We start from the raw sequence: 14,558 nt of genomic DNA on the forward strand, positions 1-14,558 counted from the left end.
CATAGTGGCAATTACTGAGGAGGAAAGCTCAGCGCTTACAGATGTCAAACTTGTGGATAGAGACGAAAGCCCAGTAGTGTCGTCTTCGGTCAGTTATTTAGCTATTCCTCAGGGATCGTCCTATACAGTTCCGCCAAGTCCAGCTGATGAAAATGAGAAAACGTTCTTAAACGGTTCAGCAACTTTACGTAGAAATTCATTCGCTGGAATGTTTTCTGAAGAGCTTTCGTTTCATTTAAGTGGAACCGATACTACTTCAAAAGCAACGAAGGAGAAACTTTCCTCGGATACATTGCCCAGGATTTCACAAACAAGTCAGGGCAGAAGAAGGAGAGTCTCTGCAAACAGTCGAGAGGAAGCGATCAAAGAGTTGAAAAAAGATCACAAGAAACTGGCAAAGAACAAGCTGCTAAAGCAAAGAAAAAAAGACACGTTTTATCAGCAACTAAAGCGCGACCAGGAAAAACGTGCTCTGCGGTCGGAAATTTTTAATCGTGAAATGGAGGATATCAGGAAGGAACTGAAAGGAATAAACAGCCGATTAGACGAGAGAATAGAAATCCTGGATTGCCATGCTCCGCCAAAGGTGAATGTCAAGTTACATCGCATATTGCAGGTAGCTCTGGCGGGCATACCTTTTTCAAAATGAGTAGTAGTGTACAGTTGGATTGGGCCTGGGGCCGAACTCAAAATGAAGGAAGATGGTGTGCAGTAACTTTAATCCAGTTTGCGGTAGTTTCCTTACCGTGGGCTATTTTGATGGAAACCCTTAAAGATGTTGGCAAAGATAAGAGTCAATTACTAGAATTTTTTACAAGAATCTGATCATTTTCTTGGACAATTTCTGTTCACATGTTTTTTATTTCGTTTTTAATATATTCAAAATGACGACCGAGATAAACCTAATATTATCTTGGTAATGTTTAAGGGCTCCCCTTTGATAATGTATTGCAATAAATTATCGATACTGGCACATGGTTAGAGACAGTGACCGCTATCAGTCTTTTAATCCCGACATCAGCGGAGGCCCTGTGTTATAATTTTAAATTGAAAGGAAATCGTTTAGAAACACACCTCGACCGTTCCTTTAGAGGAAAAAACAGGTAAATGAAACTAATCACTCCTTTATTTTTGCTAAAGATACCGGTCATATGATACGGGTCATATGATACGGGTCATATGATACGGGTCATATGATACGGGTCATATGATACGGGTCATATGATACGGGTCATATGATACGGGTCATATGATATGGAGAAATAGCACTGACCTTCGTTTAATTTTTCTGATTTTTTTTTGGTCTGTTCTTTTTATCATTATATTGTAACCCAAGCCTTACAACAGTATAAAAGCTGCTTGTTGAAAATGATGTCCTTTCTTTCCTCAATTTACAAAATGACCAGGTCCAACGCGAATATATTTTTTTCTTATTTAATCATGGTTGCTACATATTACCATAATCGGCGCGTTGTTGTTATCCAACGAAAGGTATTTACATGAAAAAAAAAATTTTTCATTTTTGATCGCATTCAGTAAAACTTGTATTGGAAATTACGTGTACAAACAGGGAAAATACAGGCAGAATTAAACTGAAAAAATTTGTTAGACCCTTGATGTCCTGATTTTGTCATGTTCGTGTTCGGCATTTGCGATGGGGAGAGGACTACACTCCGAGTCTGTTGATTCCGTGTCTGACGAAAAAGGTTGCAAAGACTGAAATGTTCTTTCTTGGTTCGAACATTCGTCTGCAAAACTTTTACTAGTCATATTTAAACTTTCCTCCAATGATGGAATACTTTTATGAATTTCAGATTTTGTTTCAAAGTAACAAGAACTTACGCCGCTTTTCCTCATCCTTTTCGGGTTTTGAATATCTTTATCGTCGATGGTTTGCGAGTTGTCGTTGTCTCCTAATTCTTTTTCTTTAATAGAATCATAAGCCCGCATAATATTTCCATTAATTAGCGGTTCACGCTCATTCACGTGGTTTTTCATAAAACTTGTGCTCAGATGTCCCCCACGTGGTGTGGTGTTGTCATGACATGGAGTGAAGGCACTGTGTCGTCGCTTAGGAGTTTTGCGCTCAATGTCGTTACGAGTTGTGTTATCCTCCACTGGTTGGCTTCCTTCGTTACATGACGGAATGTTTTTACCAATGTTGTATTCCATGATAGAAAAGGCAGACACGGCCCGCCCTATCACTGGAACAGGTTTAATTGGTGAATTAGTGTCTTGGATAACTTTCTCGATTGGCATGTTATCATCTCCTTGACCATCTTCTCGTGAGAGGTTATCCTTGTTTGGCCGACTTCTTTCCTCCACAATAGGCTTAGGAGGACTTGTTTGCTGCTGATTATGCTGCCATTTTAAATTGATTTGATCCATGTTTTGTGATTCGACTGTATTTTTCTGACAAATGATCCCAAGGTTTCCATCGTAACTCGTCGGCTCTTCATTTGGTATCGTCATAAATTCAACTGGTACAAACTCATCCTCATCGCTTTTGTTTTTGTGATCGTGCTTTCTGCATTTCCTGTGTTCTTTCAGTGCGAGGGGATTGTAGTCGGCCTCGTTGACGCTGTGTTCTTTCAGTGCGAAGGGATTGTAGTCGGCCTCGACGCTGTGTTCTTTGAGTGCGAGGGGATTGTAGTCGGCCTCGTTGACGCTGTGTTCTTTCAGTGCGAGGGGATTGTAGTCGGCCTCGTTGACGCTGTGTTCTTTCAGTGCGAGGGGATTGTAGTCGGCCTCCTTGACGCTGTCACGGCTCTCGGTATTATCTCTTCGCTTACCACGAGACTCTACGGGTACTGTTAATGTTACCTGTATCCCGTCAGCCTTTTCGGTGGGACTTAACGGAAAATTTCCATCACTACCTGTGCGCGTTCGGTTCTCACCAATCACATCGGGAATCGTACCATCACTTCCGGCGCTCCTCAGACTTGAACACGAACAAGTCATTCGTGAGTGGATCGAGCAAAGGCTTTGCACGCTGGCTTGATCTGACAAGAGAATAATAGGTCCTTTTCCACTAAGTGCGTTGTAAAGCTCATTGTAACCTCTTGGAAGTGCGTTTAAACTAGAAGCTGTGGACGCACTCTTTAGACTGAATGAGGCTGGTGACACGGCTCCCCGTCTAAGGTGGAGTGGGTATAGTGATTTGTTTATCAGTGCGGATGGCCTTGAGATTTCCCTTAAAGAATCTCTCATTGAATGTTTTCTTCTTTCCTCCGCTGGCACATGAAGCAGAGTGTTCTCTCCTGTAATGGGTCCAAAAGTTAAACCATATCAGTCTAAAGGACCTTAAGAACATTGTAAGTGTTGATTCATTTACGTAACGGTCTAAATCTCGAGAGCTCTCAACAGAAGGCAACGACCTTTTAATAAATACTTTAGATGCCCTAACGCTTAGCCACAGGAGACTCGGTCAATGCTTAGCAGTAGGATAGACTCCTTTCGGGGGCTGTCGGGATTTTTGTCCCTCATTGAAAGATATCATCTATCACTTCATTAAGAGGCATACAACAAATCAAACCAGCTTCATTTCCATAAACTTCGTTTGGTGGAAGAGTAGCCAAGATTTGCTCCAGCATTGAGTAAAAATTGATGATAAATGCATGATTAAAAAGAGAAGGTTACGAGATTTAACACTCGGTATCAATAAAAAATAGAAGATGCAATCCCGATAAATACCTTCTGGTTGGTCTCTTGCTATATCAGCAACGGAAGGTACTCTAGAAGGCGGCTCGAATTTTAACGTAATACCTTCTGCGGGTGCTTCCTTCATCGACTTGTAATCTGAAAGAACAGAATTCAAAGACTTGCTCCGACTCACGTTGGATCGTCTCTTCGGTCTCAGTAGTTTGGACATCGAACGTAGCGACCAAAAAGAGGATTTCTTTAGGCTTCCTCTGGGAGTTACGGAACAACTTATTGAAATCTCCGACGGAAAGCTTCGTTCAGTTTGTCTCTCGCTGCACAGTGATGTAAAGTTAGCATGTGTGCTGTTTTCAGGTCCCTCTTGTGATCTCTGGTTACTCATGGACGTAAGAGCATGAGAAAAAGCTATACGCCTCTTTTTAGGCGGTAGGTTGAGCCTCGCTTTGGCGTATGTGTAAAAAAGGGAAAAGTTACTTGCAACCACTGATACTGGTAAAGCAATGACCAGCACCCCGAATATTGCGCATGCGCTACCAACGATCTTTCCAGTCCCTGTGCGAGGATGTACTTCGCCGTAGCCGACCTGGAAATTGAAAGAAACATTACGTTACATACCATAACAAATGCATTGAATATAGAACAGTTCTTTTAATAACCCTCCGTCTCTTCTATTAAGAGTTTCATTAAGGGCTCGACCTATTTTGAATATGTCAGAAATGTACTAACCGTTGTCATAGTGATGACAGCCCACCACATGCTTTCAGGGACACTTCTGAAGTCGCTATCAAAGTCATATCTTTCCAGATAATACACAATACTTGCAAACACAACCATAACGAAGCCAGTAATGACCAGCAGGAGACACAGCTCGAGGGAACTGGCCTTCAGTGTATTAACAAGCACTTGGAGAACGTATGACAGTTTAAACAGCTGGAAAATACGCGCAGCTTTTAACATGACAAGCATCTCTAAAAATGGTATCTCCTCCATGGATGGATGGAAAAAGAATACGTATAACAACACCAGAGGTATCAAATCTGTCCACGTGTAGGGACTTTTGACAAAAGCGAGCTTATTGGGCGAAAACAGGACCCTAAGAGCAAAGTCCATAGTGAACCACGAGATACATACGAGGTGTGTCACTGATAAAGCGATGTATTGAGAAGCAGTCTTGTCGCTGAAATACTCCAGGGTTGATAACGAGAATTTGATAATGTAAGCTGTGAATGCCACAAACGAGACAATTCCCACCAGCTGTCAAGGAAGAGTAATTTTGTATTTCTGTTAGTATGCGTTCAATACTAAGTGTAGCGTCATTTATTCCATCAGATGTGGTAAAAATCTGAAACATTATCGATGGAAGCAATATTATTTTAACAATCTCCTTAAACGCACTGGTAAAAAGTGTGGGTTTATTAGAGGAAAAGAGATTTGCATGAGACAGTTCGACAAAACAAGGCCGGTGTGTCTCGACCCAACCCTCACCATTCATACGTCAGTGAAGTGTTCGCTAACGTTGCTTTCCCTCCATGCGACAAGTGTTTTACCGAGTGAGAAAACAACAGACTTGAAGGGATGAAGTTCATAGTAAAGCAGCTCAAAGCTCATGAAAGCAACCCAAATACAGCTGGCAATTTATCCCTGCGTCAATATTTGTCACGGCCATAGGTTACGTATATTCAAAATTTTTGTTATTGAGGACACAATAATTTTTTTGATATTTAGGTACAGCTGTAAACTTGTATATTAAAATACCACTTTGCTACCTTTGCCCAGGATGACGTGTAAGGTTCTTCGAGGCTCTTCCAGATCTTGGGCTGATACCTAGACCACCATGATTTTACTTCATCAACGTCCTCGAAAAGTCCCGAATCCTCGGACAGAAATCTCTCCTCAGGGTCCTCCTCGTAACCTGGAAGCTTGAAATATTTTAATTTTTCTTGCTTTTCTTTGTGTTGCTTATAATTCTCCCAACAGCAGGTTTCCACCTGTGTTCGTGAAAAAATAATTGAAATTAGATTTAGAAATGATTTAGAGAAATAATGACGTAAAGGGAATGGATGATTGTCTATCGATCATGTGTGGGTGGGAGAGATGTCGCCGGGTAAGTCTTACGTCACCACAATGGCTTAGAAATGTATAAAAATTAATTTCACGAGTGCTTGTTGACTCAAAATAATTGTCCTATTATTTTCTCTTGTTGTGAGATGTTACATAGCCAATGTGGCGCGGTGACAGTTTGTGCGTTATGTCTTGTGATAAGAACAACGCTATGTCACAATGGAATAATTGTCTAATTGTCTGCAAACTACAAAAGGTTTCAATATCTTTTCCGCTGTTAAGTGCGTGAAAGAGAGCTCTTCTTGCTGATTAAGGTAGCTCACAAAGTTAATCTTACGTAAAAACCATTATACCCTGATGAGATGTAAGCAGGACGTGGCAGTTGTGTACATGACGCAACTATTTCAAAGGATTTTGTTTTCTTCAATAAGTGAAAGTCATTTGAAGCATTTTTTCTCGGTAACACGAACTGAGAAAAGTTATGTATGTGGCATAATTACATTCAATGGTCACAACATGTTCGTTATGGTAACTAGTTGCCTAATTGAGAAGAATACTCATTGCCTGGCTGCGCTTGATATCATGACTCAGAGCGGAGGTTCCATTTATATTGCTTGTGATTAAATTTTCATTTTGATAGCGTCCTATTCCCAGGATGTTTTGTTGCTCAAGGTCTACAATATTCAAAATGAATTCGAATTTGCTGTCATTAAGCTGTCGCCTGTGCCATAAACCGTAGGATTATGTTTTCTTTACCCTACAGCAGGTGTACTTATTGTGGTTTAGTTTTCCCGAAGCGAAACTGAACTTATGACAGCTTGATTGCAGTGCGAAATGAGTTTTTGCACAGGTCCACATAAAATTATTGGTTCCAACGTGCCTTCAGTTGGCAATTTCAATAACAACAGAAAATACGTTCGTCTGCAACTTATCTTTGCTGCTAATGAATTTCACATAAATTCACTAAAGTGCAATACCAAGCCTGATGCTAATTTACACATAAATGACCCTTTAATTCCTAATGAAAGTTCCAAAGCGTATATATTTCACCTCTTAATCTTTTTTTTTCAACATAATAATGCGTTTTAGGCGTTAAACTGTTCAGTTGACGAATTGTTAGTTCGCGCAAAAATAGCGATAAAGTGAGAAAATAAAAGTTTCCTTGACTCCTGCTTCAAAAAAAATTAAATCCCTTGTTATGAATATGTCTACGTTGGCAGCAGAATAAATGCATGTATTATACAAAGCCTATTACCCGAGTAAAATGAATGCATGAGATGGTATGTGCAAAACAGTGTCGAAAAAGCGTTTGAGCTTATGAGAGAGTAAACAGAAACCAAAATAAATAGCAGGAGTTTTAAGGCGTACAGTAATACACAATGGCTTGTGTAGTTCCTTTTAAAGTCGATTTTGAAAGAAGCTTTATTAATGAGTTTGGGAGGGCGCAACACGCTATATGATTGTTGTGTTATTCCAAAAATGTTTTGTCCCTTAAGTACAATAGACGCCATGAAAATAAAGCATACTGGTATTTTCCTTTATTTTGGCTGCTGATATTTGTCCTCAAATGACAACGATGAGGCAGCGAGTACATTTCTAAAAAACCTTCGAGGGAGCTATCTATAGAGACCCCACAAACACAGGAAGATATTTTTAAAAGCAAGGTAACACCCGCTTTAGGTACTTATGCTGTTAGATGGTGAATTGACAACAATCACGATCCGGGCTCGATTTTTCAGGACTCACTTCACTGCAAGATTCAACCGACTAAGGAAAACCCAGCTAAATGCATGGACGAGTCGAACATCACATCAGATTAAAATAAACATCAGCTTTTGTCTTTTAATGTATTATAAGAAAATACGTCAGCTACATGCTGTACGATTTACGGATCGATTTTGAGTCCTTAATTTTTGTTTACTAATAGCAAAATATTTATCTTTGGAGTAGAGTTTGCATTATGCCCACTAACCGCTGTGGCTTGGTGACAGACGCCATTTTTCCTCATTATCGACGGGAATTATTTCACTAAATAGTTTCTATTTCCATCAAGATTCTAAAAGCTATATTTCTCGGTAAAGCGTTAAGTTACGGCGTTTTCATAACAATTAGTAATATTTGGGGGCGATTTTGTTCATTTTAGTGTGAACGAAACAATTTACTAATAATTCTAATTTCAAAGAAAAGGAAAAGGCGGTCAGTTGAATAGAACTATGAACTCAAAGTTACAAAACAGAACCGAAAAAGAATGATTAAGTCACAAGCACTTACTACATTACTATCCGTCTGCATCTGTATCTACGAACCTAAATTTTAAACAAGCGATAACTTAGTACCTTTGGGAAAGGTCTTTCATTCAAGAATTAGAATATTTCCCGTTTATCATTAATTTACACCAGACAGTGTTTACAAGAGCAGCTTACCTGCTGTTCATCGATACCCCAGAAGCTGAGTTCTTCCTCAAATAGGGGACCACAAACATCTGAAGGGCAGTGAAGCTTCCCCGTACGGTAAAAGTTTAGGATCTGCGTGAAAACCCCAGGGTGTCTGTCGAAGAAGTACTCCTCCTTCACGGTATCATATTCCGGTGTACGAGCGACTGTGGTGTGATGTTCTCCAAGATAAGACAGTCGTGTATCTGGAATGGTCTTCAGCGTACTCAGAAAGGTTTCATGTCGTACTCCACCAACATTTATCACAATTCTATTGGAGCGCTTCTTGGTCTTGCTAGAAGGCATGGTTATTCAGTTCTTGGTATATCATACAAAAAAGACCAAGGTGGCTCGTAATTAGTACGAGAGAATTTTTGCCATATACCTCTACATTTGATGATTATATTCTCTCTGTTAGAATTGACACCGTCTCATTACCAATAAGATTTCCGTAACTAACCTGGCACTTTTCAGTAAGTTACAGATATTTTTTGCGTCGAGTGTTCTGTTGAGTTGTATTTGACCGAAAAGCATTCTCGCTGCCTATGCTAATGCTATCAAATGATATAGAGCACTGTCTATAAGTCTTCCAGGGCCTTTGAGCCGTTTGCATCATTGTTAATTTCTTTGCAAGCTGTCCTCACAGAAATTATTAAATGGTGCACTTAGATCATTAACCAATCAAAGTCCACCTTATGACGTTCGAAGATGACGGCGATATTTCACAATTATATCACAGAAAACAACTTTTGCTTTGACAAGACCTTTTGTCATCCACCTGTCAGTTCTAGCGCATTAATTCGGGTCAAACGCATTTTTTTTCTCACGTTCTGTTGGTCCAAAATATTTAACTTGTCTTTAATTCTACTCACAACAATTTGTGAGCGATGTGTTTTATATTTAACAAATTTGATAATTTGAAAATAACGTACACCTACTGTCACGTGAGAAAAAACTTTTATCCTGCAATTAATAATCATCTGAATCTATATGCAAGTAATTTAATCGTGTATCGTACGCCTACATCTTGCTTTAGATCAAATGACGTCCCTACCGATTTAATTTTTCCGCCCCGCCTATCTTCTCCGAAAATATCCGAAATCTTCCGACTGAACCTTTTTTTCGAGCCACAATTAAGTAACTAATACTTACAAAAATTCAGCTGAATTCTAGTGTCCTTAATTTCTATATTTAAAAAGTTCAGAATACACATCAAAATGTAGCATCCAAAAGAAGTCATACATAGAAAAAAATGTTAACTTGCAAAAAGCTTAATCATCGGGTTAACTGCACGAAGTGAATGTTTAAAATCTTGGATGACAAAACCTTGAAATCTGAATAAATTATGAAGAAAAATTCGCAAACAAAATAATCAGTTACCTGATCGTAACGAATTATTGACTGTCATTTTTACGTGCATTAACAAAATATTTGCGCCGTATGTTAAATTCTCAGATCACTTAATTTGTGTTTGCTCTGTATAAAATTTATAAAGGATCAAGTCAAGACAGTGAACTCTACGCGATGTATCAGCGAGGCCGCGTCACAAGACTAAATTTTCAGTTCTCGCCCGGTTCGCTGCCTTCGTTTGAAGTATTTCAGTATCGTGAGGAAAGAGTCTTAGTCTGCTTTTGATCCATCTTCAAAATTGCCTCTCAGGCTAAACCCGAATTTACAATTTTTCACAATCGACTCAATTAAGCTAGGCATCAGAATCAACGCCATATTAGGTAACATTAGTCCTGTCGGTCGCGGTTTACATTCAAATTTACGAAAGACCTCACAAGATGCAAACATATTGTGACTAGTAATTATTTATTCACGTAGAAAAAATATCACACAACTCCCAGTCTTTCGTTTTGTTAGGTTATAGCTTCGCGGATGTTGTTTACTAAAATCATCCAAAATAATGCCTGACTTTGAAGTCCTTCCCCCTGCAGTTGGGTTTTAAAAATAATCACTTGCGCTTAAAGTGTGTTTCAAAACAAGTCGATAATAAGCTCAGGTCGACTCGTTCGAAAGTGTGATATTCAATGGGTGTTTACAATTCTTTTTCTACCACATGATCGTGGAGTTTGCATTAAAAAAGGAAAAAAGTGAATGCGAAGGATGATTTCCTTTATTTACTATGGTGCTGGCTGACACTTCCTGTAAAGTTGATATCAGATAAGCACAAGCTGGTTTAATAATCACACCCTCCCCTTCAAATTTTCTTCTCAGTTTTATCATTTTGCTTTCTAATCATTATATTTCTTTTTTATTTTTATTTTAGCCAACTTTAAGCAAAGGGTTGATAGGTTAGGTGCGCATTGTAACCAATTCATTCGATCTCTTGAAACAGCCTTACTAAGAAAACATTTACCAGAGCAATTTATTAACATTTGTTAGCAAATTTGGAAATCAGTCATAAAGCATAAACGTTATATACACACATAATTTCCTTAGAATTACAGCTTCGATAGAAGTAAACTTGGCAAAATTTAGTTGAGTGAATGATTCGCGTCGAGCTTCTTTCAAAATGCTGGTGACGTTTGCCATTAACGGGGACAATTAGGCTGTCAACCTTAATGTAATTCAGAGCAATCTAGAATCCAAAATTTGCAAGCGGCTGGAATCATATCTGTCATCAAATATCGAATAATGCTGTTCAAATCTTACCTGTGAGTGAGTAACATTTCGGAGCGACTCCGTTTTGAAGTAGTTTTTGAACAATTTGAACTATCTCCTGTCTGTTCCAGCTTACATTTGCTTGAGTATGAAAAAAAAAAAAACAGTACGCCGAATGATAGCGCGGAATCTTTGAAGGTAGATATGATGATAAAGGTTTCCTTCGAGGCCAATAAATACCTTGTTCGTTTATCCGAGAAATTCCCAGGTGAAAGACGCATTGAGCTGCGATCCAATCGATTTGAAAGTTGTCTTCCCTATATACGACAGTGACAGCTGTGTTATTTACTGCTTAGAATCATAAGCTCTTTTAGTCGGGCGATTTATTGTAGTGAGTCGACGAATCTCATTAGCAAGTTGAAGCTGTCTTCACCCCTCGGAGCTAACGATAACGAATTATATGGGAGGGCTTTGTCCACTTGCATAATAACAAAGTTCTATGAATGTGAGCTAGTCACGAAGAGGAGTTCAAATCTTGAAAATTACTTTAGGATGACACCCGCTGCAGGCTATCTTCCATGTTTTCAGCTAATTTTGGTATAGCTAAGAGTTACGGTTGGAAACAACGTAAATACCATTGAATTAGTCACAAAAGGGATTTTATTTTTTTACATGATGTTTTGGTTTAAGAAGAGGAAGTTTTGCTTAGTGGGTGATAATGCTTCTAAGAATCCAAAAGCAAAACATGCATCCAACAAAACCATAAGGGTGGGCTTAGTTCTGGCTTACAACGTCGTTGATTTCTAAAGTCATTAGCTCTGTTTCGAGTTATAAAATCAAGTGGTTTGAAGTTCAATCGTATGTGCCAACGGGTTTTCCGCAGACAGAAATATTCTAATTTTTGCCATGCCTCAACAGAGTATTCTATAAGCCTTTTGGTTGAATTTAAGGAAGAAGCTCCCTCACAAACAAATCAGAAGACAAAGGCCTCAAATTTTATTTTTTAGCATATGGTTAAAGTGTATGGAAAATTGTCTTTTTTGAATCTATACGTCCAATTTAGCTCAAAAATTATTTTGTTATACAGGCAACATGAAGCAGCCGACACATTGTTTGTTTAGGAAAAAAGAGATCACTTCATAACGATGATTATTCGTTTACCTTTGTGGTATTTATGTTATTTTACACAGGATTTTGAATTTATGTCGACTTATCTTTAATTCTATCCGGATGTAAAATTTTCGAAATTGATTTCAAAGCCTTTGACATCCCAGTATATGAAAGCAACCAATTGAAGAACACCTTTGAACGAGTCAATTCATTTTGCTTTTTGATCTCCACCACTCTTGTTGACATTTTCATCCGCCAAATTGTTTTCAAGTTTGGTCAGTTGATTGCATTGTGCAAATAATTCTGAAATAAACGGGGAATAAATCAAAGCGCACCAACCAAAGGATCATGACTTGGGTCCCGAAATATGATTAAGCAGCATGTTTAAGATTTAAAAAAAATTGTCGAATGTGAAATATTTCCTGGTGCCAATTGATTGTCAAGGCGCCAGAGCGTATTCCGGCTGCCGTGTCATGAACCAACTAGGAGTGTTACCACTCTCCTTGTATGGATTACTTAGCCAGCGCTGTTACTCCCAAGGATCCCACACTTTTGGGTGGGGACGGGAACACAATATATAACCGCTCGCGGAGCCCAGCGTGTCACCGGCTCTCCTACGTGGGGTAGAACTTTTAAATACTAAAAGCATATTATTTCCTAGCAAAGCAAAGCTCTCTCTGTCACTGTTCAGATAATAAGGCCGGGATTAAACAGATTTGCTTATTTTTTGTTCGTGATGCTTATAGTGACTGTGGATGCTACGCGGAGAGATAATTCTCGCTAATCAAGCCGGTCTGAGAGCACGTCAGTGTATATCTCTTTCAGAGATTCACTTATCGCAAACCAGTATTGAAAAAGGCAGTCACGGTGTTGTACTGGTTTACGTCAGTTTACCGCAAAATGTTACAAAGGTCTACAAATCGTATCATCAGTTTGAGTTATCACTGAAGAGATACGACATGGTAGCCCTTGGAGGGAGAAAAAGTTTAAGAATGACCGACAGCGATTTGTGACTTTGTTGAGATATTGATTCCTTATCTTGTCCAGAACTAAGTAATACTGAATAGTATTCCTTGTGACATACCTGCAGACTGCTGACGAGAAACTGATGTCTAACCATGTGACGATGATGTATCCCTGTAATCCCTGAGCGACAACAAATAATCCAAAGAATTAGCTCATCAAACTGGATATAAGATTACCTTACAGATGACAATTCTGAACGACGAGGGTATGTTAAGGGCCCATCTCTGCGCCATGTCGTATGTTATGGACCCGGTTCAGTAAACTGACTCACTTGTTTAACATTAAATAGCAGAAGCCATCTGCGCCAGGTTAGCGACTTTACAACAGGCAACTAGATAACCGTATTTCCATTTAAATTGTTTCCATTGTTTTAAACAGGAAGAAAGTTCTAGAATTGAAAGTATTTTGGAGCTTCACTGCATTTAAAGGCACACATTTATCGCAAGTTCTTGATTAAATTCATTATATACCTGGTAATCTACAATCAAATTATAGTTGTGGATTCAAAGAGCTTAAGGATGCTCCGATTATGGTATCGTTTTGGTAAAATAACCAATAGACTAACGCTGATGAAGATCTTCTACTTCTAATTAAGTTTGCATACTGAGAAGTGCGCAAAAACTATTTATTTTGCAAGCATACTCACCTTATAAACTAAAACTCTTCTGTCATCAGCCGCTTTCTCTCCGTGCATTTTTATTCTGTTCACAAGTGACTTTATTGACACTCTAAAGAGCTTTAACACGAAATATTAACCGCCTTATTGACGCAGGAAGATATCAGTGTCCGTTGGCGGGCATGCGTAGATGCATCGGTTGCAGGTGTTTCTTTCGTAAACGACGGACGTTTTAAGATTGTTTGCTTAAAACTGTCTCCACGGATGACAAAACCATGACTTCTGAACCTATTTCGTTTGATTGGTCTTTCCGTGGGATATATTTAGACTTTGAGGCTACTTTCCATGAAACAGGGAAGCTGTGTACCTCCTTTGAAGTTGGTCTTAAATTTTGGGATTCACTTTGCAGTAAGAAAAGTCAACAAAATTAGGTAAAATAGGCCAGAATACGAGGTATCAATTGCCAAATTTTCTGTTTTAAACTTCTGTTGATAGGAAATACAAAGATATACGAAATCGGATTTCCGCTTTCCATCGGCTGTTATCCGATTGTGTTCAATTTCAACGTACTGCTTCTTTTTTCTTCTTCTTCTGCTTCTTTCGAGCGTAACCTTCTATAATTGCGGGAAAGATCCTGACATTAATCCCTAAAATATCATATATCCTTCTTTACTTTTATCAACATGGTTCCCTCGACATCTTTAATTGTTCGCGCATAAGTGATGCAAAATAAGCTATGACATCATTTTGTGCATCGTAACAAAGTACAAAGACCAGCAATTGTTTTGCTCGCAAAAACCGACGGGAGCATGTTATTCCGCGACCCGTACGGCGTATTCCATAAATTGTGTAATTGAACAGCGGTGATTAGTTATCGGGGTTTCAATGTGCATGAAAGTTTATATCAGTGTCTCTATACGTACAGCCTCCGTAAAGGCCCTTCATTACGAACGTTTTGGCGCGAGACTCTTCCCTTCTCAAGAAAATTCGAGGCCTTTAGCAAAGCGGGCCGGTTGGAGGTCTGGCACTAATTATCATTACCAGAC

The 14,558-nt window shown here is 39.0% G+C and overlaps 1 protein-coding gene across 5 annotated transcripts; it reads right to left on the bottom strand.

The window, feature by feature from the left end:
- Positions 1-1,418: 1,418 nt before the first annotated feature.
- LOC111327256 (uncharacterized) lies at positions 1,419-14,512 on the bottom strand. 5 transcript variants are annotated; one of them, XM_022931388.2, is made up of 7 exons: positions 13,543-14,512; positions 12,955-13,016; positions 8,145-8,471; positions 5,427-5,648; positions 4,387-4,914; positions 3,694-4,243; positions 1,419-3,260 (listed from the first exon to the last, which is right to left on the bottom strand). In XM_022931388.2, the coding sequence occupies exons 3-7, from the start codon at positions 8,457-8,459 to the stop codon at positions 1,606-1,608; spliced, it is 3,270 nt and encodes a 1,089-aa protein (XP_022787123.2). In that variant the 5' UTR covers positions 8,460-8,471; positions 12,955-13,016; positions 13,543-14,512; the 3' UTR covers positions 1,419-1,605. The 5 variants fall into 5 exon arrangements, with proteins under 5 accessions (XP_022787123.2, XP_022787124.2, XP_088580877.1 ...); XM_022931389.2 differs by lacking the exons at positions 12,955-13,016; positions 13,543-14,512 and adding exons at positions 10,812-10,901; positions 11,001-11,311; XM_088724751.1 differs by lacking the exon at positions 13,543-14,512 and having other exon boundaries at positions 12,955-13,145.
- Positions 14,513-14,558: the final 46 nt, after the last annotated feature.

The sequence above is a fragment of the Stylophora pistillata genome, chromosome 6 (genome assembly GCF_964205215.1).
Source record: "Stylophora pistillata chromosome 6, jaStyPist1.2, whole genome shotgun sequence".
Lineage (NCBI taxonomy): Eukaryota > Metazoa > Cnidaria > Anthozoa > Scleractinia > Pocilloporidae > Stylophora > Stylophora pistillata.

Excerpts from the sequence above, each read along its gene's own strand:
- LOC111327256 (XM_022931388.2), bottom strand. The coding sequence starts at position 8,459 with ATGCCTTCTAGCAAGACCAAGAAGCGCTCCAATAGAATTGTGATAAAT. Across the intron at positions 4,244-4,386 it reads CTGTCATCACTATGACAACG|GTCGGCTACGGCGAAGTACA; the intron begins GTTAGTACATTT and ends TTCAATTTCCAG. Across the intron at positions 3,261-3,693 it reads AGCAAGAGACCAACCAGAAG|GAGAGAACACTCTGCTTCAT; the intron begins GTATTTATCGGG and ends GACCCATTACAG.